Here is a 27508-nt window from a genome sequence, read left to right on the forward strand (position 1 = left end):
TCAGAAAAGAAATAGCAAGCGTGGGTGAAAGAACAAGCCATCTTGAAAACAAGACGGGAGAGTAATGTACTGCCCACAATGAAGTGGTGGACAAGCTTCAAAAATTGGCAGAAGAAAATGATACCTTAAAATTAAAACTGGCTGATCTGGAGGACAGATTGAGGAGACAAAACATCCATTTCAGAGGGATTCTGGACGATGTCTCCCAGGATGCTCTTCCAGCCTACATTCTCTCCATATGTAGATCCCTGGTCCCTGACCTACCCGATTCTGCATGGACTTACGATAGAATGCATCGACTCCCACGACCGGCCCGACTGTCTAGCGAAGTTCCCAGGGATGTGATCGTTAAATTTCATTACTATGCCCTCAAAGATTCATTATTATCAGCAGCAAGAAGAACCTCAACGCTTCCTGATCTGTATACTAAAAGCGCTCTATTTGCAGATCTATCAGTGGCCACCATGGCAAGGCGTAAAGAATTCATCACAATCACTAAAACCCTGCGGAATAACAACGTGTCTTACAAATGGGGATACCCGACCAAACTGATAATTTGGCGCCAGGGCACAAGACGAGTCATAGCTGAGCCTAAGGAAGGTATGAAGCTACTCTCCGAATGGGGTTTATGGAGTAACACCGGTGAACATCGAGAAGTCTCCATTGATGCTTCCCCCAGGAAAATCCAGGCAGAGTGACAAATGACTGGTGCACAGAAAAAGAAGAAATAGACTTTGCAGTCACTCCTTGTCTTAACCAATTTGGCGGTATGGGTATGAACACTAGCAGTTGATCTTAGATATACAGTCAGGTCCATAAATATTCGGACATGACACAATTGTAATCTATACACCACCACAATGGATTTGAAATGAAATGAACAAGATGTGTTTTACCTGCAGACTTTCAGCTTTAATTTGAGGGTATTTACATCCTAATCAGGTGAACGGTGTAGGAATTACAACAGTTTGTATATGTGCCTCCCACTTTTCAAGGGACCAAAAGTAATGGGACAATTGGCTGCTCAGCTGTTCCATGGCCAGGGGTGTGTTATTCCCTCATTATCCCATTTACAAGGAGCAGATAAAAGGCCCAGAGTTAATTTCAAGTGTGCTATTTGCATTCGGAATCTGTTGCTGTCAACTCTCAATATGAGATCCAAAGAGCTGTCACTATCAGTGAAGCAAGCCATCATTAGGCTGAAAAAACAAAACAAACCCATCAGAAAGATAGCAAAAACATTAGGTGTGGCCAAATCAACTGTTTGGAACATCCTTAAAAAGAAAGAACGCACAGGTGAGCTCAGCAACACCAAAAGACCCTGAAGACCACGGAAAACAACTGTGGTGGATGACCGAAGAATTATTTCCCTCGTGAAGAAAACACCCTTCACAACAGTTGGCCAGATCAAGAACACTCTCCAGGAGGTAGGTGTATGTGTGTCAAATTCAACAATCAAGAGAAGACTTCACCAGAGTGAATGCAGAGAGTTCACCACAAGATGTAAACCATTGGTGAGCCTCAAAAACAGGAAGGCCAGATTAGAGTTTGCCAAACAATATCTAAAGAAGCCTTTACAGTTCTGGAACAACATCCTATGCACAGATGAGACCAAGATCAACTTGTACCAGAGTGATGGGAAGAGAAGAGTATAATGAAGGAAAGGAACTGCTCATGATCCAAAGCATACCACCTCATCAGTGAAGCATGGTGGTGGTAGTGTCATAGCGTGGGCATGTATGGCTGCCAATGGAACTGGTTCTCTTGTATTTATTGATGATGTGACTGCTGACAAAAGCAGCAGGATGAATTCTGAAGTGTTTTGGGCAATATTATCTGCTCATATTCAGCCAAATGTTTCAGAACTCATTGGACGGCGCTTCACAGTGCAGATGGACAATGACCCAAAGCATACTGCAAAAGCAACCAAAGAGGTTTTTAAGGGAAAGAAGTGGAATGTTAGGCAATGGCCAAGTCAATCACCTGACCTGAATCCAATTGAGCATGCATTTCACTTGATGAAGACAAAACTGAAGGGAAAATGCCCCAAGAACAAGCAGGAACTGAAGACAGTTGCAGTAGAGGCATTTGGTGATGTCTATGCGTCCAGACTCCAGGCTGTAATTGACTGCAAAGGATGTGCAACCAAGTATTAAAAAGTGAAAGTTTGATTTATGACTGTTAATCTGTCCCATTACTTTTGGTCCCTTAAAAAGTGGTAGGCACATATACAAACTGTTGTAATTCCTACACCGTTCACCGGATTTGGATGTAAATACCCTCAAATTAGACTGAAAGTCTGCAGTTAAAGCACATCTTGTTTGTTTCATTTCAAACCCATTGTGTTGGTGTATAGAGCCAAAAAGATTAGAATCGTGTCGATGTCCCAATATTTATGGATCTGACTGTATGTGTTACTTTTAACTTAGACCTACGACCACCTACACAGAGCCATGTTGTAAGGGGGCAATTATCACCATGCAGATAGCATAAGTTGGGTCTAGCTCATAATACAATGTATATACAGGTTACTCTGACCAGGTGGTTCAACCCGGGTATAAATTCACTACAACGCTTGTTTATGATTTCTGTTTAAAAATAGTTCGATTTCAGATATTTCCACAAAGTTTAGGTTGGTTGGTATGCTCGCCTTTATGGTGCACGGCCACATATGAGCATACATTACTCTACAGATCCTTGTATATGGTTACACTTATACTGTACATCTGAACAAAACTGGTATTGCCTCCTTGCCTCTAATGAACGTAAACACGTCAATGAATCAAGTTTTGCCATGCAGAGTACAAAATATTCCTTAGAATGTTGAAGATACTTGATTGATACTTGACTCTCTATGGGTCTAACCCGTTCCCATATAATAGAGATATGTGGCACTTAGATGCCCCCTCGACACACATCAGCTTATGGCAACCCGGATCCTGTGGCACACCAAAACTGGTGGGTCGCTGACTTTACTTTACCTGCTTTCTAAATACCCACCAAGCTAGCAGGCACGGGTCATCTTTAACTTTAACTTTCTTTTAGATATTACCAGTAGCCAGGACACAGACAGTTAACGTGATATTTTTGGCATCAATCTCATAGAATACACAAGGTGGTCAGACTATTCTTATTATTATTGGTCTCTGAGTATGTAATGCCAGAAGTTTATGTTCTTTTGTTTTTGTTCTTTTGTGACTGTTTTTTTCTTTATATGCATCCTCACAACTAACTGTATTTGGGTTAAACATTGTCAGGACGATAGGAGTTCCATTCTCCCCCCCCATCCTAGGTCACCTCTCGGGATCACTACTTAGTGTTCTCCAAATGACCGATTTTCATCTCCTCAAAGAAGGAGATAGGTGTATATACTTTAGTTTTTTGTTCCTCCCCATTCCCTCTCTCTTACCCCTGTATTTCCATAGAGATCCGTTTATCGAATTCAACCTCACAAAAACGGAGATTGTTATTCACGGTAGAATATATTTAGCAAAACTATACTTCGATAGTATAGCGAATAAAAATTTCATGCAAGGCTGTAGACAACCCACATGGTCATATCATATGTCACCCTCTCCTATGACCTTGGGCAACCACCCCGTACGCTTTACTACACAAAGTAATCATGACGCATAACACAATGAAAATATTATCCCTTAATGTCAAGGGACTTAATAGCCCTTACAAAAGACGACAAGTGATGAAAGATATGTACACATCTAATGCGGCAATAGTTTGCCTACAAGAAACTCATTTTAACAAAACAAACCCACCCACACTACGATCAACGAGATAAAAAAACAAACCCACCCACACTACGATCAACGACCCATAGGGTACCACGCATATGCGTCTAATTAAACTAAAGGGGTTGTCATACTTTTCCACTCAGATTGGATATTCACTTTGCACAAACAATATGTAGATCAAACTGGCAGACTGCTGATCCTAGTAGGCGAGTTAAATGGCATCCTAGACCCAACTTATGCTATCTAACAGTAGCCTCCCTCTACGCGCCAAATGAAGCCCAATATTCATTTTTAAACAAAACAATTTAAAAAAATTACGAATAAAACAAGGCCATGTGATAAATTGTGGTGATTACAACTGCACATTAGACCCATCAATGGACACTCAACGTTTACACAATAAACCACCCAGTAAAAATTCCATGCACACAGGTAAACTTTTTTCTCAACTTATTCACTCACATGACCTGTACGACTCTTGGAGGAATCTCTATCCCACGGCAAAAGATTACACATATTTCTCACCAGTCCACACAACGGACACGCGCATAAACCTCTGTCTAATAGATAAATCTACATTACCACATTTAATTAGTCAAACAATAGGACAAAGAACATGGTCCGACCACGCCCCAATTGAGACCATCATAGCAGTTCCATATCCTACAAAAGGCCGGGGAAAATGGAGACTAAATTAATCTATTCTAGACTGCCCTAAGAACCACAAAACGATAACTTTAGCATTAGACGACTATTTTACTCACAACTCAACTGACGATATCTCAATTGAAACACAATGGATCGCCCAAAAGGTGGTTATTAGGGGAGAATTTATTAAAATAGGCTCAACCATTAAAAAACAATTTCACAATTCACATACTGCATTAATTAAAAAATTAGCAGCATTAGAATAATTCAATAAATCGTTCCCCTCTGAGTCTCTATCTAAACAAATAGCCACAACTCGAGAAGCCCTTCAACAATTAAACACTCGAGAATACACTAAAAACGCACAAAAGCTTCAACAACAATATTACCATATGGGCAACAAAGCAGGCAAATTATTAGCTAATAAACTAAAATCTAAATACCTCCAGACAAAAATCCCTTACATAACTTCCAAATCAAAAACAAAAATCTACAACCCCAACAACATAGTAGACGAATTATCCTATTACTATGAAGATCTATACAATCTAAAAACACATACAGACACACACACACCCAACCAGGAAGAGGTGTGGAGTTATCTTTCACAAATCGATCTCCCACAAGTTACATTACAACAAAATGATCTGTAAAGTGCTCCATTTAAGGAAGACGAAGTTGCAGGGACAATCCGGTCTCTTCCCAAACACAAAGCTCCAGGCCAGGATGGGCTATCAAATTATTATTATATTAAAATGGCATCACAAGTAACCCCACACCTCACAAAACTGTTTACCACAGTCAAAAAGAACGTGAAATTCCCAAAAGAAATGCTCGAAGCGTACATTATAACTGCCCAAACCAAATAAAACACCAACAATCTGTAGTAACCTACGGCCAATATCACTATTGAACATAGATGTAAAACGATATGCGAAATGAATTGCTAATGGATTAAAACTCCTCCTAACCGCTCTGGTATCCATAGAAAAGGCAGGCGTTGTACCTGGTAAGCAAGTAGGAGATAACACCAGATATTGTATGGATTTATTAGACTGGGCAATCAAAAATAAGGAAAGTGGCACATTGATAGCGTTAGATGCGGAAAAGGCATTTGATCGCCTAAATTGGAGATATATGGAAAACACCATCAGCGTTATCAGCGTTTAAATTTTACCAGCCCTTCATAACAAGCATAAAGGCTCTTTATACATCGCCATCAGCCAAAGTCTTCAATACAGGATTTACATCACAAAGTTTCTATATAACAAATGGAACCAGACAAGGCTGCCCACTCTCACCTCTAATTTTTATATTGTGTCTGGAACCATTGATTAGAACGATAAAAAAAGATCCCCTACTCCTGGGCCTAAAAACACCCGCAGGCGAAAAGAAAATTGCGGATGACATAATGCTTTTCCTCACTAACCCAATAAACTCTATCCCTCATCTTTTAGATACTTTGATATCGTACGGCAAAATATCATATTATAAAAACAACATTACTAAAACACAAATTCTTCCCATCCAACTGAATTCAGTGATAAACATTCTAAGAACCCGATACCCATTCGAATGGCGAAAATCCTCGATCTCCTATCTGGGTGCAAAAATAGCTTATTCTCAAAAACAAACTATTCAAGAAAACCACGAAGTAGTCTTATCCAATATCTTAAAACAAACAGTAAATGCTTCCTGGTTAGGTAGGGTCAACTCCCTCAAAATGATGGTCATGCCTGACATATTGTATCTGTTCAGAACGTTGCCTATTGCTCTTCCCAATTCTCTTTTGAAATGCTTCCAGATGGCTATTAATGCCCATGTATGGAAGAAGAAACAACCAAGAGTTTATTTTCACTCCCTTTGGTACCCCATTAAAAAAGGAGGCCTTAACATTCCCAATATTAAAAACTACTACAGAGCAACAGTTTTGGCTCAAAGCCTTGGCATTATCACAAATAGATCCAATCCACTGTGGCTCCAATTGGAATCAGATTGTGGGAACATTCAATCTTTACCTAACAATCTTTGGTCTCTATCCATACCCACTTCATCGGTTATACTACCCACTACCAGATTTTTACTAAAATCTTGGATGTCCTTGAGCTCATCACTATGCCCTCAAAAAGAATTGCTTTTCACAGCACCATTACAAGCCCTTTCAGCTATTTCACCAGATTTACCAGTACAACACTGGATAACCAAAGGAATCACTCATGTATACTCATTATACAAAAATACTGGTTTAGTCCCTTTTCCAGATCTTCAAACACTTTAATTTACCACCACAAGATATTTTTTTATACTTAAGGGTGAAACATATATTACAATCCAGATCAATAGATTATATCAATCCTTTATCACTGACACTGAGTAATCTGGGGCATGTCTGCTACACAACCAACAAAACCTCCCCCTCATCGAAATCCTTATCATTCTGTTATCTACTACTGTCATTGAGCAAGGACATCGATAAATTGCCCTATATGCTTCGATGGGAAGAGGATTTAGATAATAATTTTCCCATTTCAGACTGGGAAACAGCTATTAAATATACTAAACAATCCTCAAAGTGCGTTACTCACTGGGAAGCGTACTTTAAAATACTGATGAGATGGTACATGACCCCAAACAGGCTTGGTAACATATACCCTGGGTTAACTACGGTCTGTTGGAGATGCACCAAAAACAAAGGTACAATATTACATATATTCTGGGAGTGTAACACCCTACACAATTACTGGCTAAAAATACAACATTTAATTGAATTAGTAAGCGGCCAAAAACTCTTGCTTTTACCAGCTAATTATCTCCTTCACTTAATACCAGATCTGGGGAAGGTTCCTTCAAGAGCGGCGGTACTGAATATCCTTTTGCGGCTAAGACTAGCATTGCCGCCCACTGGAATAGCACCTCGTGCCCCACTGCTCAGGAGGTGATTAATAGAGTCAATGCCACCTACATCCATGAGAAAGAATGGGCAAAAAGAGGCAACATGACAAAATTCCTAAAGCTATGGTATAATTGGGAATCCGTTATGGAATCCAATCAATAACACGTTATGCATATTGGCGGAACTGATTATATTTCAGCCTACTTGAATGCACTCCAGCCTACATGAACGTCAGAGTATGGTGATTAAATGGTCTCTCTCCCTTTTATGTTTATCCTTCTTGCTTTCACATCTCCCCCCCCCTTCCACCATCCCCATTAAATAACCCTTCAAGTTATTACCACTTCGAGTATATCTATGGAATAATACTCCCAAATCCCCTTTAACATTGAACATGTTGGCTAATTGTAGACATGATTCAGTGGTTACAGGAGCCTACAATGTAGTTAATCATAGGCGTACAGCATACAGGTGTTGCACTTCACACTACTAACTCTTAATAATTCATTTTAACCAAACCTACCATCACATCGAAAAGTTAATGTAGCAACAGTCGTCAAGGAGCCATGCATAGATGAAAGATACCTAGATGGATATATAAGCCATCAGACAGGTTTATCTTCTAAAATGTAACAAGATATGCATGTTCAAATGAATCAATAGTCCTAGAAAGGATAAGCTTTAACAGACATCCACGCACCTTGTAACACAGTGACATCTATACTCCACCTTGTTGTACATAATCAAATCCTGTTTTACATTCAATAGCAACAATATTACCATTGTATACTTGGACTATGCTGTAAATTAATTGTAATTATTGCCTGAAAATGTTACAGAGACAAATTTATGTACTTAACATGTTTCTCACTGTATTGTCAATGTGGATATTCTTCCTATGCTTATTTAAACCAATAAAAAATATATATTGGAAAAAAAAAACTAGTACATTCAAATAAAACATTACCTTATCATGAAAATTTTGTAGACATATATTTATATATTGTAAAAGGTAGAGATATCGGTGTAGCGCTCTATCGTAGTGGGTATATGGAAATAAATTAGTAGAAAACCTTGCTGTACCTTAAATAGGTTGGGTATACTATAGAAAGTCCCAGTAGTTTCGGATTTTACCTTAAATAAAAAACACAAATATACAGAACATAGTGTAACCTGTGTACAGAGTAAAATATAAAAATATATATATAAAAAAGTAAGACTGTACCTTGCACTCAGGCTCCAAAATTACCAAACCGGGTGCAGCACCAGGGCTTGAACATCCAAATAGAAAAATAGTTGGCTGCACTCTCGGATTTCCATAAAATATAACTTTTATTCCAATGGTTAAAACAGATCAACGTTTCAGTCCATCTTGTGGACTTTCATCAGGATCACACATACATGTTAAAAACATATCATATATATAAGATGCAATAATTGAAATGTAACTCACCCCAGGTGCTGTGTGTGAAAACCGGCGTCCTGACGGATCGTGTGCGCATGTGCGGCATTAGCTCCGCCCATTTACATGACGTCATCGCGTGAGGCTAGCGTTGTTGCCATGGCGATGCGGGTAACTAGAAAAGGTCGCAATGGCAATGTTTAGCAACACCCAGTGACCTTACCACTGTGTAAATAGAGCTGTAATACGAAACAGCTCATGTGGAAGGGGACATAACATCCCAGAGGTTATAGCTGGACGAAAATAAAGATGGAACAATTAATAGTAGTGAACTGTTATGAATCAAAACACTGTTGTCCATAGTGCATAGTGCAAATATAGGTATAATATTACTATGGATAGTATTATGATAAAGTGCCAATATTTAAGGTGCCTGGAAATAAAGCAGCAATCTAAAGTGCCAAATAGTTAAAAAGTGCAAACTTGCACTTGCACTGTCATGCCGAATCCATTTTTTTTAACCCCCCTCCCGCCTCCACTACATCCAATTGACCCCTTAGTCACCCCTAAGCCCCCCAGATTACCTATTTATTAATCTGTATTTTCTGCCTCAATCTATATTCAGGGCACCGCCATCTTTGTGTGGGTAGGTGAAGTCCCTGTGGGACACGTCATCTGCCCACACTAGATAGCGCTGAGATTCCCGCACATGCCCAGTGATACACCTGGACATGCGAATGGGAATTTCATCTATTCATTCATTCATTCATTCATTCATCAGACAGACGAATGAATGAATAGAAAAATCAGATGAACAAACAATCGTAATTGAGTATTTTGTGTAGCTTAGGAGGTCACCTGGCATATGTCAAGATTACACTGGAGGCATAGTTTGTTACTGGGTCTAAAGAAATAGTCATCGGTAATTAAAGGTAAATATAGAAAAACTAACAATAACATATAACGTGATATTTTAAATACAACATAAGAACATCCTGGTGTGTATGTAAGTAGGTAAAAGCTATTGAAATTTTTTCAGAAGCCATATTTGCAGACGATTATGAGGCCGTGTGGGGCTATATGCAGAGTACTTGGAAGATGTGGTGCATAAGAGGCCATCATTGTACTTGCTCTATTTGGTTTTGTCCAGGCATACTCTGTTTCTAATGTAATGTGTGTTTTAGGTTGTGTGAGGCACTTGAAAATCGCATTATCCATGTCCAATTGGCTGTGAGGATGTGAATGTAGCTTATGGTTGGAGGGAGTAGTTGAGCAGTTAAAGGGACACTATAGTCACCAGAACAACTACAGCTTTTTGTAGTTGTTCTGGTGAGTATAATAGCTCCCTTCAGGCATTTTCATGTAAACACTGCCTTTTCAGATAAAAGGCAGTGTTTACATTGCCCCTAGGGACATCTCCAATTGGCCATTCCTTAGATGGCCACTGGAGGGGTTTCCTGGCTCAGGGCTGCACAGTAAACTGCCCTGTCATTCAGCGCCTCCACGCTATGCATGAGAATTTTCCTCATACAGATGCATTAAATCAATGCATCTCTATGAGGAGGTGCTGACTGGCCAAAATGGGCTTGGCCCCGCCCCTTGACGATTATAGCTAATCCAATGCTTTCCCCATGGGGCTGGGCCAGCATTGGCAGACCCGTGGAGAGCTAAAATAAGGTGAGTTTTAACCCATTCTAGGGGGCTAAGGAGGGCAAGCCACTTAAATGGTGGGTTTTCACTTTAGGGTCAGGAATACATGTTTGTGTTCCTGACCCTATAGTTTTCCTTTAAGTCTAGAAGCTGTGGGAGTTGAGTGTGGTGGACCGTGTGCTGTATGCTATAGTTGGTAGAAGTGAGAGTAGTGTTGAGGTATTAGGATGTTTTGAAAAGGAGGAGTACAAAAGAGAAGAAGAAGTATGAAAGAAAGGAGGAGGCAGAAGAAGAGAGATGGAGAAAAAAAAGTGGGGTTATGAGTGGGATTAGGCGGGAAGGTCTGGTAGGTGGGTGGGTCCCCCGCCAGGTCAGACCCCCAGGTGGGTATTGGAAACTCAAAGATCCAGGATTCCCAAATTTTGTCATAATGTTTTGTGGTGTCATGGACCAGGACGGAAACTTTATCCATCTTCCTGGCATCTCCCACCTTGAGTTTCACTATGTCCAGTGACAAATTTTATTTTTAACACTTCAATGCACCAGTGCTGTATAATACCATATAACATGATTAATTTGATATTATAAAGTATCATTTGGGTGAAACATTCTAAATGTGGAGCAAATGCGAGCTGAATTTCACTTTTAGAATGTTGCCCTATAGCAACTTTTTATACATAACTTCCTATGTGTTTAAACCTACTGACAAAGTACAAATATAAGTAAAATTTTGAGTTGGAATAAAAATATATATTTTTTTAATTAACGTTAACCTGTCATGACACTTTCACCTCAACAGAAAAGAGCTCATACAGACATGACTATAATATATATAATTTATAAAAAATAATTTGAGTTGTTATGCTGATACTAAACTCTGATGGCAGATGGACCCCAGTACCTTCTTCTGCCAGATTGGCCTCTTTGGGAACTCCTGACATAATTACTATCACATCAGTGCCAATATGGAATGACAAATGTTACTTCATGCTGTACTGTTATGGGCAAATGCAAATATTACAAGTTTTAGAATGAAATATTGTATTCCTCAAACTGAAAAGGTGTTAGAAATGGAACATATTGTTTTTCATACATGTTTATTTAACCCCTTAAGGACACATGACAGAAATATTCCATCATGATTCCCTTTTATACCTTCAGTGCATAATATGTTTACACCATTTTGTCCCAGACGAAATACAATAACAATAATGCACAAACAAGCTTCAAGGCTTTGCTGCGACTCTTTCAGTACATTATATACTGCGGTAACCCTAAGTAGATAAAGATGTTCAGACTTTAAGATGCCATCTTGACCTAAGTCAGGAAAATTTCCATGACATGTACACCCTTTAGTTATGGCCTTGTATTTTTGCCAAGGGAGGTCCTAAAATGAATACAAGTGAAATAAGTTACTTTTTCATATATGAACTACAGTGACCCTAAAATGAAGACCCCTAAAGTATAAATAGGTGTACTTTTAAATGTTAAGACACAGACAGAGGAGAGATTTGGAGACAGACGCTGCTCCATCTTATAGTGACAGAGAGGCTGACATGATGACATGTTCAGGAGGGTATGTTAATCTATTATTGAGCAGTTAGTTTAATCTTTTTTTCTCTTCTAACTGCAACAATAATAATTTATTATATGCTCTTAAAAAGAAGTTAAAGCACAAACATAAAACATTAAGCCCTACGCTACAACCTCTCATCCCCAATAGTTTGAGTGCAGGGTTTAATTTTGTGTTTTGTATTTGCTTTTGTATTACAGATCCATCTTATAGTGCTGCCGCCCACCCCATGTCTGCCCAATTAAAGATTAATAAGTGTTTAGAAACATACACATTGGAGATTTTGCCTTTCAGCTCAAAGAAGCAAGGTGAATTCTTAGTGTAGGACTCACCTAAGGGGATTGTCTTGATGTGGCAGATGAGCTTACAATTTAAAGGCCAGTAGAGCCAGGTATTTAAATGTGCACAGGGATTAGTGAACAGGTAACTTTCTTTTCTTCTAAATACAAGTTTTCCTACATATATAAAAATGGTTTATGTAAATGTTCCACAGGAGATAGGGTGACCTCTAAAATCTGCTGTATTTATTATACATGTTCAATTTTACATTGTCAATAAATATTATATTCCAAAAACTGAAACTTTTTCTCTAAGCCTTCATCCTTGAAACTCATGAATATTTTAAAGTTAGGTTTAACATTGCATATTCCACCACAAGCAACATTCCAAACAATTTGAACTTTTCATTTTGTAGCCAGGGTTACTTGAATTTCATAACATAAAAGTATTTTTATTTAACTGTTATTCTATGGATTATACTTTATATAATAATCAGTAAATAAATAAATAATATCTGTGTTCTCTTTTCACAGGTATCTTTCTTCTTGTTCATTATTTTTGTTGTATACACCATGCTTCCATTCAACATGCGAGATGCAATAATTGCCAGTATCGTAACCTCAGCGTCCCATACAATAGTGCTCAGTATTTATTTATCTACATCAGGAGTAAGAAAGGAACATTTGGTCTGGCAGGTAGGTACTTATTTACAAACAAAAAATGCTCATAGTAACCTGTAAGTATTTTCTCAAATATGGGGGCTAAGTCAGATGATCAGCTCTTTTTGGTTTATTCACTTGTAACAATGAATTGCAAAATGCAGGGTAAAAAAGTCATGCTGTGACCATAGTTGAGTTGGCAAATGTTTCCATATCTGCCCTTTTTGCATACATCTAGCATTTCACAGATTTATTAAGGGCCAGTTAAGTCACATGAAGGCACCATAACAACTTAATCTAAATTGTATTGTTATGGTGCCCTGGGCCCACCCTGACCATTTTTGAAAGGTTTAACCCCAAAGTTGCCTCCAGTGCCATTCTCACCTCTCCCTTGGTTATTTCCACCTTCTGTAATTTAATTGACAGGAAGCACGGAGTGCCACCAGGCAGAGGTGCAGTTGATTGGCTGAGAGTAGTCAGCCTAAGCTCTCAGCCAACCAGTGACTACCCGTTCACAAAACTGGCTTGGAAAATGTATGTTTCTCTCTAAGCCAGTTTTGTGGATGTAGAGTCACTGATTGACTAAGAGCATGAGCTGACCGCTACCAGGGGAGGATCTGAGAATGGCACTGAAGGCAACTTTTAAAAACGGTTTTAACTTCTGAATGAACTTCTAAAAAAAACAAATGTGAGGAAAAAAACAAATGTGAGGAAGGCTGAACTTGATGGACGCAAGTCTCTTTTCAACTATGTAACTATGTAACTATGTAACTATGAATGTAAGAGTGCATCCGGAGTTCACTGGCACCATAACAACTTCATTTAGATTAAGTTGTTTTGGTGCCTGGAGTGTTCCTTTAAATGAGAATTTAAATATAACTTGTAAGTGAATTTCAAATTGAAGGCCAGAGTAGCCAAACTAAAAGCATAGCTGATAGCTTACATTTTGACCCTGTTAGTTTCCAATTACTACATTTTGTTGTTTAAAGAATAAACTCATTTATCTCATCAGTTTTATATCCTTGAATTTCTGCAAATAAAACCATTGTAATGGACGCAAGTCTCTTTTCAGCCTACGTAACTATGTAACTATGTAACTATACTGGAAAAACATGATAACTATGTAACTATACTGGAAAAAGGCACTCATAAAAAGTGCAATTGAATATATTCATGAACAAACCAAAACACAAAGCATTACTCTACTAACATTGATAAAGTAGAATTGTATTAAACAATAATGCTTTGTTTAAATAAACTGCGTGAATTTAGTTTATTAAACATTACCCCTTGATAAATTCACAAGCAATACTATATATTGAGATATTTACCATTAAAACATTAGTTATATAGTTAAATATATTTGTGCATTGTCAGTGCTACTCTGTGGGATTTATTTGCTACACAAAGGACTGTATCAAGGTGATAAGGGAAATCAAAACATTTTGGGGAAAAAAATTAGATTTCAAAGTAATAGTGATCAAAGATGTGAGATATACATTGCATTAACACATATAACCCCAGCCTGAAATACACCAATGTAGGGACCCATATGGCACACCACAACACAAGCACACCACATACCTAGTACGCTAGCAACTGAGACGCTCTTTGACTCTCACATACCTAACACCTATTTAAGGATTTACCTGACGAAACTCGCTAGGCCCGACCCAAAAAGATGCCGAACTTCTGACTGACAGAACAACCTGGGAGACTCCCACTCGGGAAAACAAGAGAAGCATAACAAAACCAGAGACATTGCCACTCCAACACAACCCAACACACCATTATTAGATGATGGCAGACGAGTAACCCTCAGACAGACTGAAGGGAAACACAAGCACAAGCACACAATGGCAACGTGCCAGAGGTTGGCAGACACCCAACCTGATGGCCTAGGAACTACTGCTCATACTGACAGATACAACAGACGGCCCACACTGACACAGGAATTACACCAACCTACCCCAACTCAACCAAAGAGTCCATACGACCTACCTAGGGAAAAGAGTTAAAGTAATTACAGGGATGATGGGGATGACCACTGACACACTACAATTACCATTAACAGAACTGCCTAGCCATGATTACAAAAGGTGAGAATATAAAAGTATACCAAGATAATATGAATATAGCAGATGTACTTGATACGCAAAATGCACAATGCGATTGTTAATGTGTTAATTGACGTTTTGCATCCCCTGCAACCACTTTTTTCTTCTGTGCCCAATAAAAACAATAGTGATATAAATGGCACAGAAACTATGATGTTTGAAGATAATTTGCCATAAAGAATAGGTTTGCTTGGGCATTTAAATGTTGAGTACTTGTTTTATTTATAGATCCTATTCATCTCCACTTCTTTTATAGACAGCTAAATAATTGTAATTGTATGTAATATACACCTATAGACATATAGAAAAAAACAAAACAACTTTTGGCAAAACTTTATATTTTAGTAATTTCACCAAAAGTCATACTATCAACTGTTGTTTCATGGCAAGTCCATTGATAAACGTCAATTTAAGTTGGTTGTTTCAAGTTGTCCAATATTTGATTTATTTACTTATAAGGGAGGGAGGTTTTATGTAAAGATAAAACCTGCCAGTAAAATATCAAAGGTGGTTAGCAAGTATAAATAGTGGGTAATAGAGTCACTTTAACATTACACTAATAATAAATAATGGAACAACAATATACTGAGGGGCAAGATGACAAAGTCAATACCAGTATGCAAGTGGTGCACTTAAAAGGTAACTATATCTGTGCAAAGAAAACACTCACCATTTGCATGTTTGGAATACACATGTACAATACTCTGATAAGAAAAGAGAGAGCATACAGTGCAACACTGTGGGTTATCCCCTGGAAGAGTGATCCCTAAGCTTCCATTTTGTCCAAATTGAATACTGTGATACAAAGCTCACATAGTATAGATCCCACAAAAGATTGGCTCAAATATGTAGTGATGGGTGACCTTAGGGTCTGGTTAAATCGACCATTGAGAAAGTCTTCACCTGGCGATATGAATCTCATACAAAAGGAGTTACCATTAATTCTTATGCCACTTACCTTTTAATAGTTTTTAATATTTATTTGTATTTGTATAAATAAATTGCATTATAATACTAATCTTGTGGGATCCTCTGTTTGATCAATCCAAAAGGTGCATACCACCCCATATCTGGTATTCTGTATTACACCCTAGAAACAGTTATAGAGGTTCTGTATCAGGTGAGCTTCATAATGTACACCCACTTTTTCATACTTATATAAGATTTACAATGCATCATTGGTTTCTCTGTGTCTAATTTTATATTTTTGAGCTTATCTACTCAAGTCTATAGAAGATTAGATTTGAGCTGATCTTGTGTAGACTCTATGCTGTGTGAGTGTGCCATTTTGGAGATATTACAACATACCTTGGAATTTGTATCACAGTGTTGCACTGTATACTCTCTCTTTTTTTTTCTAGTTTACCTGTGTATTCCCATACATGCAAATGGTGAGTGTTTTCTTTGCACACTTAAATTTACATTTTAAGCTCTCCACGTAGTATATTGTTGTTACTATTTACTGATCCAAGATTTCTTATTTCACTAAGATTTCTGCATGCGTGGACTTTCACTTTCTACTATCATATGCTGCACATTTTAGGAATGAACTAGAAAGCATTATTTGATTGTAATCAAGATATCTTTCTTGATCTTAGAGAACCACACTGATGGTTTATATTTACACTATTAGAATAGGTATAGGTCAACAATGTATTATATCTATGTTAAACAAATGGGCTACCAGTGTTGTCTTCATCTGGAAATATTTAAATGCATGAATATCAGTATAGCAAGTAAAATGTGAAAATCAGGGGGCAGAGCTTGGCCACCATCTTAGATGACCACCTTTTAGAGAGGCTCCTGGGCCAAGGGGACAATTTTGTTCCAGAACTGCTACTTTTAATTTAGTTTTTTTATGTAGATTGGTGTAGATACAAGTAACTTATAGCAACATGCAGAAGAAAAACAAAAAGTGTGTGCCTGGACTTAATAAATCCAAAGGAGATGCTGCAGGGGTGAATAAGGGCTTGCAGACCCACTCACCCACCTGTAAATTGACCTTACCGACTTATTTTGCCAGTAAAATCTCCATTGGTGGGAGTGGGATAATCCCTCCCTCCCGGACCTCTACACTTACTCGCACATATTCTTGTGCGGCCGTGACCCACGTGTGAATTAATTTAAGTGGCGGGATTGCGACTGAGTCAGCTGCGAGTGATGCAGGCAGCCTCACATGCTCTGAGTGCTCAGTGCGCTTGGAGCAAGCAGATTACTCACCCACGAGCGGCGAAATGTGCAAGTTTGGCCGCAAGCACCAGAATTGCATGGCCGCTCACTTATAACAGTGATTGAGCAGCACAGGAGGGGATGGGGAGGCTGTGGTCCTGATCTCCATTGGGTCCTTCTGCCTTAGGGCGGTTGGTTCAGATGGGAGGGGCCTCGATCCATGCTCCCTTACCATTTAAAGAGACACCACAAATTATAAGTGGTACTGACGGGTCAGAAGACAGCCCTGAAGATATTGAAACTGATATTCAGGAGGATATTAATATATCAGTGAAACAAACACCACAGACTCAAAGGATTAGGCAAAGTGCCACAAGTAAGATGGCTGATGAAGCAAAACTTGTCACTGACAGCGCCACATCCAAGATGGTCACTGCCACTTCCAAGAAGGCTACCACTATGATTAAAGCTGCAGCATATAACTCCACTATGCTGCTTGAAATGACTGAAGATTTGCCGCCATCAGCTGGTATGCTGATGGGGCTTATTCAAAACTTAAGAGTGGTTTAAAAAACGATTTTGAGAAAGACTTTGAAGCGATTTATAGAGTTATGGAAAGTATTATCCAGTGCACAGAAGAAGCGGAAAATAGATTGCACTTCCAAGAACAATCTCATCTGGACATGGTTGACACGGTAAAGGCGCTTCAACAACAGGTAAACCAACATGCCGAAGACAGAAGCAGGCGCAATAATTTAAGGATCAGAGGGATCCCTGACAACTTCGAACTGCCAAATTATTTTCAGAATATGGTGAGGGCAGTTAAACCGATTGTCACTAACTCTAACATATTCATAGGCTGCCCAAACCTAGTAGTGCACCTGTGGCCGCACCCAAAGATGTAATAGTGCGATTCCACTATTATCATATAAAAGAGGAATTCTTGGGTGCAGTGCGCATGTCTGGCCTTCCTGGGGACTATAGCAACATAAAAGTCTTTCAGGACTTTTCTGCACACACCATGAGACGGCGCAGGGAATTTCAACCTTTCACTTCAGAACTGCGTCTCAAAGGAAACAGATACAGATGGGGGTTCCCTGTAAAGGTTCTCTTTCACATGGATGATCAGAACTTTGCTGTTTTATCACCAGAGGAGGGGATTGAAGTTCTCAACTCCATGAGCAGAAGATGGGTACTCTCAGCTCATAGACTTTCACCTTCGACTCCAGAGCAGCCCAACAAGAGAAGCAAGCCTGATGCTCCACATTGACCAACACAGCCTTCAGGATCCTGCTTTGACGTTTTCAGGTGATGGTGTTTCATTCGTTGGTGTACCTGTTCCTGAGCCGCTAGAAGGATTACCTCAAGAAAATTACCGTTGGATTATATTTAATTGAAAATATGTTTTTATTTTTTATTTTAATTTTATATTATATCTACCTTTTTTAAAATTTCTGATCGACTCTAAGATCCAGAGTACTACGGATACTCATTGTGAGATGTAACTGCTTAAATCAAGACTTAATCTGATTGTCCAAGACATTTTTGGTTTCACTCAGACTTAATTAATCTATCTCGTACTGTGGTTCAATTTAGCATTTTTGCTCACAATTGTTCCCTTTGTCCCCAGTAAGCTTCTCTTCCCCCAACCTGGGCCTGATTCCCTGAGATGGAGATTTTTTTTTATTCTCCCTCATGGTCTTTTTTTGTGAATGTTTTGTTTTTTCCCCTAATAGGGGCATATACCCAGATTTGTTTTTCCCTTTTTTTACTTTTTTCTTTCTTGTCCATCCATTTTTTTAGGGACTTATAACAAATCTCAAGTAACACAATTGAGATTTTACGTATTATTCAGTCTCAAAAAACATGTATTCTAGGTTGGAAAGGTTTATGGTTCAGAGTAAATGAAACACTCTGCTATAGTATGCAGAAACCAGGAGCTAACCTATGATGTTGGCTGAGTATGGTAGAAGGTACAAGTATAGAGATTGCAGGTATATAAATGCGTACTGTGCCTTTAAGATATAAGAAATGTGTGCTGTGCCTTTAAGAAAACTAACATAATATGCGTGGCAGGTCTATTAGCAAGAAAAAATATATAATAACAATAAAAAAACGGAGGGAATAGATGAATAATAGTGGTAAAAAAAAAAACAAACAAAGGATGAGTCCAATAAATCACAGAAAAAAAAACAAAAAAAAACAAAGAGAGAAAGATGAAAAAAATGGAGAGAGAGAGATGAAGAAAAAAAATATATAATGATAAATAAAAACACTAAAATACAATAAAGTAAAAAATAATAAAAATAGAAATAGAAATAGAAAATAATAAAAATAGAAATAGAGATAAAAAGTAGATATAAATAAATAAAAATAAAAAATAGAAAATAGAAAAAAAAAAAAAAAAAAAAAAAAAATACAAATAGGTAAATAGTAAAAAATGCAGCCGATGATGTGTGCAGTGCAGATATCTCTATCCCTAATATAAAATAGGGTAGTTGATATCCGCTCCAAATATTATACTTTGTATATTTCAAAGATGCGATTCAAATGTTTAAAAGTATAGTAGCAATACAGTATAAGGAACTGGATGCAAGGGTGGTACGAGAAATATATCGCTGGATATAGAAAGCAATGGTACAAACTGGATGTAAATAACATAAACCAGTTTATTGGTAAAAAGATAAAAATATATAAAAATATAAGTCAGGAACAGTTCATACAGTGGTTACCAGTCTAATGAGGCTCAGAAAAGTGCAGAGACCCTTGGATTTGGCTGGGATTGATGTGGATTGACTTCGGCCGATGAGCTTTGGAAATCCTGCTGCCGGTGAGGACGGCGGGCTTCTCTGTGTGCGTCCCGATAAGGATCTCTCTCCAGGGGACGTGCTCTGTAAACGGCTCCACTCAGCAAATGCGCCAAAGGTCCTGTGCGAATGCGGTTCTCTGCTGGTAAACGCTCAGTATGCTGGTACTCAGTCCTGATGAATTACTGTGTCTTGTCTAACGCTTTTCGTAGGAGAGTGCCCTACTTCTATTTATATTTTTATTATTTTTTATTTTATTGTATTTTAGTGTTTTTATTTATCATTATATATTTTTTTCTTCATCTCTCTCTCTCCATTTTTTCATCTTTCTCTCTTTGTTTTTTTTTTTTTTTTTCTTTCTGTGATTTATTGGACTCATCCTTTGTTTTTTTTTTTTTTTACCACTATTATTCATCTATTCCCTCCGTTTTTTTTATTGTTATTATATATTTTTTCTTGCTAATAGACCTGCCACGCATATTATGTTAGTTTTCTTAAAGGCACAGCACACATTTCTTATATCTTAAAGGCACAGTACGCATTTATATACCTGCAATCTCTATACTTGTACCTTCTACCATACTCAGCCAACATCATAGGTTAGCTCCTGGTTTCTGCATACTATAGCAGAGTGTTTCATTTATTTATGTATAGGTTTTAGTGAATCCCTATTTTCCAGTTTTTGAGCGACCTATTGCTAGTCGGACTCCCTCTCCCCTGGGCATTACATTAGGTATACCAGTACTGTTTATGGTTCAGAGTGCTTCAATCCCGTGCATCTTGAAATCTGATATCATGGATATTAATTGCTCCGACCATGCTCCAGTCATAATGCATATAGATGAAACTATATCTTCAGTCCCAAATAGAACTTGGAGATTAGGTGATTATTTATTAAATGATGCTGAAAATAAGTAATTGAAAAAGAGGGTTTTGAATGATTATTTCTCAGATAATGCTTCATCTGAGGTTCCTGACGAGGTGGCTTGGAATGCGCACAAGGCTGTGTTGCAAAGTCATTTTATCTCTAGGGCATCTCATCTAAAGAGGATCAATAATAATAATTTAAGAACATTGGAAAAAGAACTACAATTTTAATCACAAGATTAATTTAGATCGTACATCTCTCATGGTGAGACGGCTGAGGAAAACATTTTATCTAAAAGGAAATAGGGCCTCAACTCTTCTGGCATCTAAACTCTGGCATGTGAATGCCCACTCAAAAATAGCATATTTATTAAATGATGGGGGCAAAAAGTATTCCATCCTACTAAAATTAGTGATCTATTTGCGGGATAGTATGACTATACATTCTGAACTTTCCCAACCCTCTGAGGTAACAATTGACACATTTTTAGATAGAGTGACATTGCCTCGGTTGTCCCCAGACAACTTGAAAAGTTTAGAGTGTGATATTTCAGCTGAAGAGATAGCTGAGGCAATTAAGCGTATGCTGTCTGGGAAGGCCCCTGGCCCTTACGGATTCACCATATTATACTATAAAACCTTTCCAGAAATGTTTTAATTCCCCACATGGTACAATTATTTAACACTTATAAGCCCGGGGGGAAGATGCCAGAGGAGTCCTTGTGCGCACAAATAGTCAACTTGCCAAAGTCAGGAAAAACTCCTGATAGTTGCCCTAATTTCAGGCCCATCTCTCTGAAAAATAATGACTCTAAAATGTATTCCAAAGTTCTTGCAAATAGATTAGCTAAGCTAATTCCTTTGATAATTAATAAAGATCAAGTGGGTTTTTGTGAAAGGCAGACAGGCCCCAGATAGAACAAGGAGAATCATTAATTTGATCCAGTATATTAACTTGACTAGAACACCTTCTTAGCTTCTATCATTGGATGCGGAAAAGGCGTTCGACAGGATACACTGGGGTTATTTGTGGAAAACATTGAGTAGATTCAATATCCCAACATCCTTTATAAATGCAATAAGGGCATAATACTGTGTCCCCACAGCCTGTGTCTCAGCTTCTGGCTTTCAATCCCAAATTTTCTCCTTAACCAATGGAACCAGACAGGGGTGCCGTTTAGCTTCAATTTTATTCATTTTAGCTATAGAACTCCTGGCTGAATTGATCAGAATAACTCCGGAAATTGAAGGTATAAAGTTTTTAAAAACCCAAAAGATTATTTAAACCATCTTAAGGATATCTTAAACCAATTTTGAGAAGTCTCATATCATAAATTAAACAAATTCAAGCCTCAGGCCCTCCCATTGTATCTATTTGACTGGAGGAATTCATATTTGGAATATCTTGGCATCAATGTATGCAAAAATCTAGTAACTGTGCACACCCATAACCTGGGGAAAGAGGTGGGTCAGGATGGGACCATTCCCATGTCTACCCAGCTTTCTTTTTTCAATAAAGTTAAGTTGGTAATGTTGAAGTTTATATGGAGGAATAAATCTAGTAGGATAAAACTCACCTCCCTGCAGCATCATAAATCTGAGAGCGGTATTAGCGTGCCGGATATCTGAAAGTATTATTTTGCTACTAATGCTGCAGTGGTTGTAAGTTTTAATAGGCAAAGTAATAAGCCAAGATGGACTCATATGGAAGAATCACAAATTCTTCCTTTTAGACTTGTGGAGTTACCTTGGGTGTGTCCTGAACAAATACCTAGATCTACTAAGCTCTTTCTATCAACTAAAACTACGCTCAAGGACTGGGACATTTTTTTATAAAAATAATAGCCGTATTACAAGATGGTACAGAGCGATGACAATTGAATCATTGAAAAGCCATGTCCCATCTTTGAATATTGAATTATGGAAAAAATACTCTAACAAATTTAGATGGCTTTTTTTCATGGAAATACTTGAAATTCAAGTATGGGCTATGCCGCGAGTAGGGGCATGTATATTAAACAGTGATCAGCCTGTGGCATTCCCCCCTCCGATGCGCGAGTGGGGGCTTTTAAAATAAAGAGGGGACCTATTGCCCCACCCGGCCCCCACCCCTGAGCGGCAAGTGGGGGGCCTAAATATCAATAAGGGGGGAACCTATTGTCCTCCCCCCCGGCCCCCACCCCTGAGTGGCGGGTGGGGGCCCTAAATATCAATAAGGGGGGGACCTATTGTCCTCCCCCTGATCCCCCCCCAGGGAAGGTCTCCTTATATCACCTAGAGCTTTTAGGACTTAACGCCACAAAAAGTCATTCCCTGTTACCCCTCATCACAGGACCCTTGGAGGCATTTATATTATTATTTATCTGTGCCATTGGATATATATATATATATATATATATATATATATATATATATTATATATTCAAGGGTGCAATACCATGCCAGTAAGATCAGATAGTTTGAAAATAAACATATTAGAACATTGGCATTGTATTCAAAGTAACAGCACAATTTTATGAAAATAAGTTCTCTAGGCTAGGTTTATGTGTCTAAAATAATGAGTTGCTTCCAGGATCATTAGGCTATAGTGTTGTCGCGAACCCGAAATTTTCGGTTCGCGAACGGCGAACGCGAACTTCCGCAAATGTTCGCGAACCGGCGAACCGCCATTGACTTCAATGGGCAGGCGAATTTTAAAAACAACAGGGACTCTTTCTGGCCACAATAGTGATGGAAAAGTTGTTTCAAGGGGACTAACACCTGGACTGTGGCATGCCAGAGGGGGATCCATGGCAAAACTCCCATGGAAAATTGCACAGTTGATGCAGAGTCTGCTTTTAATCCATAAAGGGCAGAAATCTCCTAACATTGACACCTGTCCTCAAAGCCCAGCCCTGATACACACTGACACAGAGCAGAATTGAGACTGTTCCCCCTACATAGGGTCACTTGGCAGATATGGATTGACACCTGTCCTCAAAACCCCTGATACACACTGACACAGAGCAGAATAGGGACTGTTCCCTGTCCACAGAGTCCATGATACACACTGACACAGAGCAGAATAGAGACTGTTCCCCGTCCACAGAGACCATGATACACACTGACACAGAGCAGAATAGGGACTGTTCCCCCTACATAGGGTCACTTGGCAGATATGGATTGACACCTGTCCTCAAAACCCCTGATACACACTGACACAGAGCAGAATAGGGACTGTTCCCTGTCCACAGAGACCATGATACACACTGACACAGAGCAGAATAGAGACTGTCCCCCCTACATAGGGTCACTTGGCAGGCATGGATTGACACCTGTCCTCAAAGCCCCTGATACACACTGACACAGAGCAGAATAGGGACTGTTCCTCCTACATAGGGTCACTTGGCAGATATGGATTGACACCTGTCCTCAAAACCCCTGATACACACTGACACAGAGCAGAATAGGGACTGTTCCCTGTCCACAGAGTCCATGATACACACTGACACAGAGCAGAATAGAGACTGTTCCCCGTCCACAGAGACCATGATACACACTGACACAGAGCAGAATAGGGACTGTTACCCCTACATAGGGTCACTTGGCAGGTATGGATTGACACCTGTCCTCAAAGCCCATGATACACACTGGGGGGAGCTACTGTCCTCCCCAACCCCTGCGCGGTGGGTGGGGGCCATAAATCACAATGGGGGGACCTACTGTCCTCCCCCCCTTGGCCCCCACCCCTGCGCGGTGGGTGGGGGCCATAAATCACCCCACAGTGTTTGGTTCTAATGAGTGCAACGTAAATGGCTGCACAGGAGCTGGCCAACTGGAGAATTCAAAAGAGAAAACATGCACTGGAACTAATCGAGAAAGAGGAAAGACAGCCATACCAGATTCAGATGACAAAGCTGACACACAAGGGGTTAATTGAAATTGATACCATGCCCGATCAGAACTTGACCCTAGAGGATCTGTCTGATTCTGTGTGGCAGCCTCAGGATTCTCAGCAGGATTGCATCTCAGAGAAAAGGGACACAACATCCCAACACAAGAGCCACCTTTTAGATCAGGACTGCCTTATATGCAAAGGGCTGATAAACCCCCCAGGTGATGCTGACTTAAGCCAATGGGTAATTACCAAGAAACCAGAGAAAATATGGAAACACCATATAACTAATGGCAATCAACATTCTTCATGCATAGAAAAGAAGAAAAAGAAATTGTATGATCCAGATACTAGACTCACAGATCCAGCAGACTCAAGTGTGTGGAAGGGATTCCTTCACATGTTCTCTATAAAGCAGTTTAAAGTTACAGCCACGCCAGAGTCTGGTTATAGCAGTCATCTTTGCCAGGATTTACCAAAAGTGTTAACATCCGAAGGATGCATTTTGCAAGAGTCTGTTTGGGAATATGTGGATCGTATCTGGCCAGAGTGCACCAAGGACATGTGTGTGATCCGACTGAATCAAAGAACGTCAAGTGATGCAGTTTCATATGCTCGGCTGTATTATTATCTTAATCGGAAGCTGAGATATGCAATCATCAGAAGTCATGGCATGGAGGCGTTCCTAGTGCCTCTACCTGCCGGCCAACCCATCCCTCAAAGATTGCGTCCTTTGGGAGGTCCAGGTTTGGAAGACAACCATCCTATTCTGCTTCTGATCTTGCTTCTTCCAAGCCATCCTTCCTGGACAGCTTATCCCCAAAAATCTTCCAAGAAACATAAAGAAGGTTTGGATATCCCAGATGATATTTTCTCTGACATATTAGCAGATGTTGAACGAGAGGAGAGACAAATGGCCGAGCAAGGGCTCCCTCCTCCAGGTTTCCCAAATTTTGAGCAGTGGAATCAGAATTCTGAGGATACAGGAGAGGAAGTTGGCATGCCTGAGATCATGAATATGCTCCAAAATTTGAGCAATGGCCTTCAGTTTCCAGGAGAATTCTCTGTAATTATAGGAGAGAGTCAGGGTGCTAATATTATGCCACCTCTCCATGTGCCAAATACTGTTCCAGCAGGTCTCCCATATCCATCTTTTCCATTGTATCCAGAAGCAGCCTACCCTGGCTGGCATGGTATGTTGCCCCCTACTCATGCAGTAAATCCATTGTCCATTGACCCAGCCAATCTCTTCTCTTACCCGCTTTCTCATATAATACCACCTAACTTCTTATCTGATCAACATTTTACTGCAGGACCTCAACCTTTTGCATAAATGTTGTAGTTTTGTTATATTTCCTTTTTTTTTTTTTTTTTTTTAACTGTTATGTTTTAGCGAAATATTGAAAAAAATACATGTAATGTGCTGAACATCAAAGCTGAAATTTTAATTTGTCTCAGTAAGTTGAAAGCCATACTTTCTATGGGAGTTTCAAATGTTCAATAATTGTTTTCTGAAGAAAGCATAACTGTCTGTTTTTAGCAAGCAACAACCCCATATTAAGCTGTTTATTCACTGAACATCTATTTGTACTGAATTGAAAACTGAATGACAAAATGTAGGCAGAAAACGAATGATTTGAATATATTCTTCAAATACCAGAATTTTTTCATTTGTTTTTTAGTTCACTACTATTCTGTGTTTAGTAATGTATAAGTGTGCCAGATGTGACAAGTTTACATAGGTTAATTATAGCCACTGTTATATCTGGGCTACAAATACATGCATTTTGGCAAACACCTCAAAGCCCATGTAAGCTTTGTGTTGTTGAATTTCAGTGATTTCTTTTATGTTGCATGTGTACAGTTGTACTGTAAAATGGGTAAAGCATGGGATATGTTTTTACATTTGTATACAAAAAATTTTAATATACGTTGAAAAAAAAAAAAGGACGCATGAGCCTACAGGCATTGCGCATGAGCGTCCAGTAACGTGGCAAAAAAATTCCCAGCTCCCCAGAGGCTGTCCTAGCACCCCGGTCATACAAATATTCATTAACAGCTTTTTCTTGTTGGAGCAGGCGGTCGAACATTAGGAGTGTTGAATTCCAACGTGTAGGGCTGTCGCAAATCAAGCGCCTCACTGGCATGTTGTTTCGCCGCTGGATATCGGCAAAGTGAGCCATGGCCGTGTAGGAACGCCTGAAATGGCCACACACCTTCCTGGCCTGCTTCAGGACGTCCTGTAAGCCTGTGTACTTATGCACAAAGCGTTGTACGATCAGATTACACACATGTGCCATGCACGGCACATGTGTCAACTTGCCCAACTTCAATGCCGCTATCAAATTTTTTCCGTTGTCACACACCACTTTGCCGATATCCAGTTGCTGCGGAGTCAGCCACTTTTCCACCTGTGCGTTCAGGGCGGACAGGAGTGCTTGTCCGGTGTGACTCTCTGCTTTCAAGCAAGTCAAACCCAAGACGGCGTGACACTGCCGTATCCGGGATGTGGAATAGTACCTGGGGAGCTGGGGGGGTGCCGTTGATGTGGAGCTAGAAACAGCGGCACAAGAGGACTCAGCCGAGGAGGTTATGGAAGAGGATGGAGTAGGAGGAGTAGAGGAGGTGGCAGCAGGACTGCCTGCAATTCGTGGCGGTGTCACCAACTCCTCTGCAATGCCACGCATTCCTTGCTTGTCAGCCGTCAGCAGGTTTACCCAATGCGCAGTGTAGGTGATATACCTGCCCTGACCATGCTTTGCAGACCAGGTATCAGTGGTCAGATGGACCCTTGCCCCAACACTGTGTGCCAGACATGCCA

General features: G+C 39.4%; 1 protein-coding gene across 1 annotated transcript in view; it reads left to right on the forward strand.

Annotated features, from left to right (window-relative positions):
- ADCY2 (adenylate cyclase 2) overlaps nt 1–27508 on the forward strand; it is a 1028223-nt gene that overhangs the window by 381818 nt on the left and 618897 nt on the right. The window contains exon 3 of the mRNA XM_063451927.1: nt 12728–12889. Coding sequence (XP_063307997.1) covers nt 12728–12889 — 162 coding nt within the window. The remainder of the gene's footprint in view (nt 1–12727; nt 12890–27508) is intronic.

Source organism: Pelobates fuscus, chromosome 4, assembly GCF_036172605.1.
Source record: "Pelobates fuscus isolate aPelFus1 chromosome 4, aPelFus1.pri, whole genome shotgun sequence".
In the NCBI taxonomy this organism is placed as follows: Eukaryota; Metazoa; Chordata; class Amphibia; order Anura; family Pelobatidae; genus Pelobates; species Pelobates fuscus.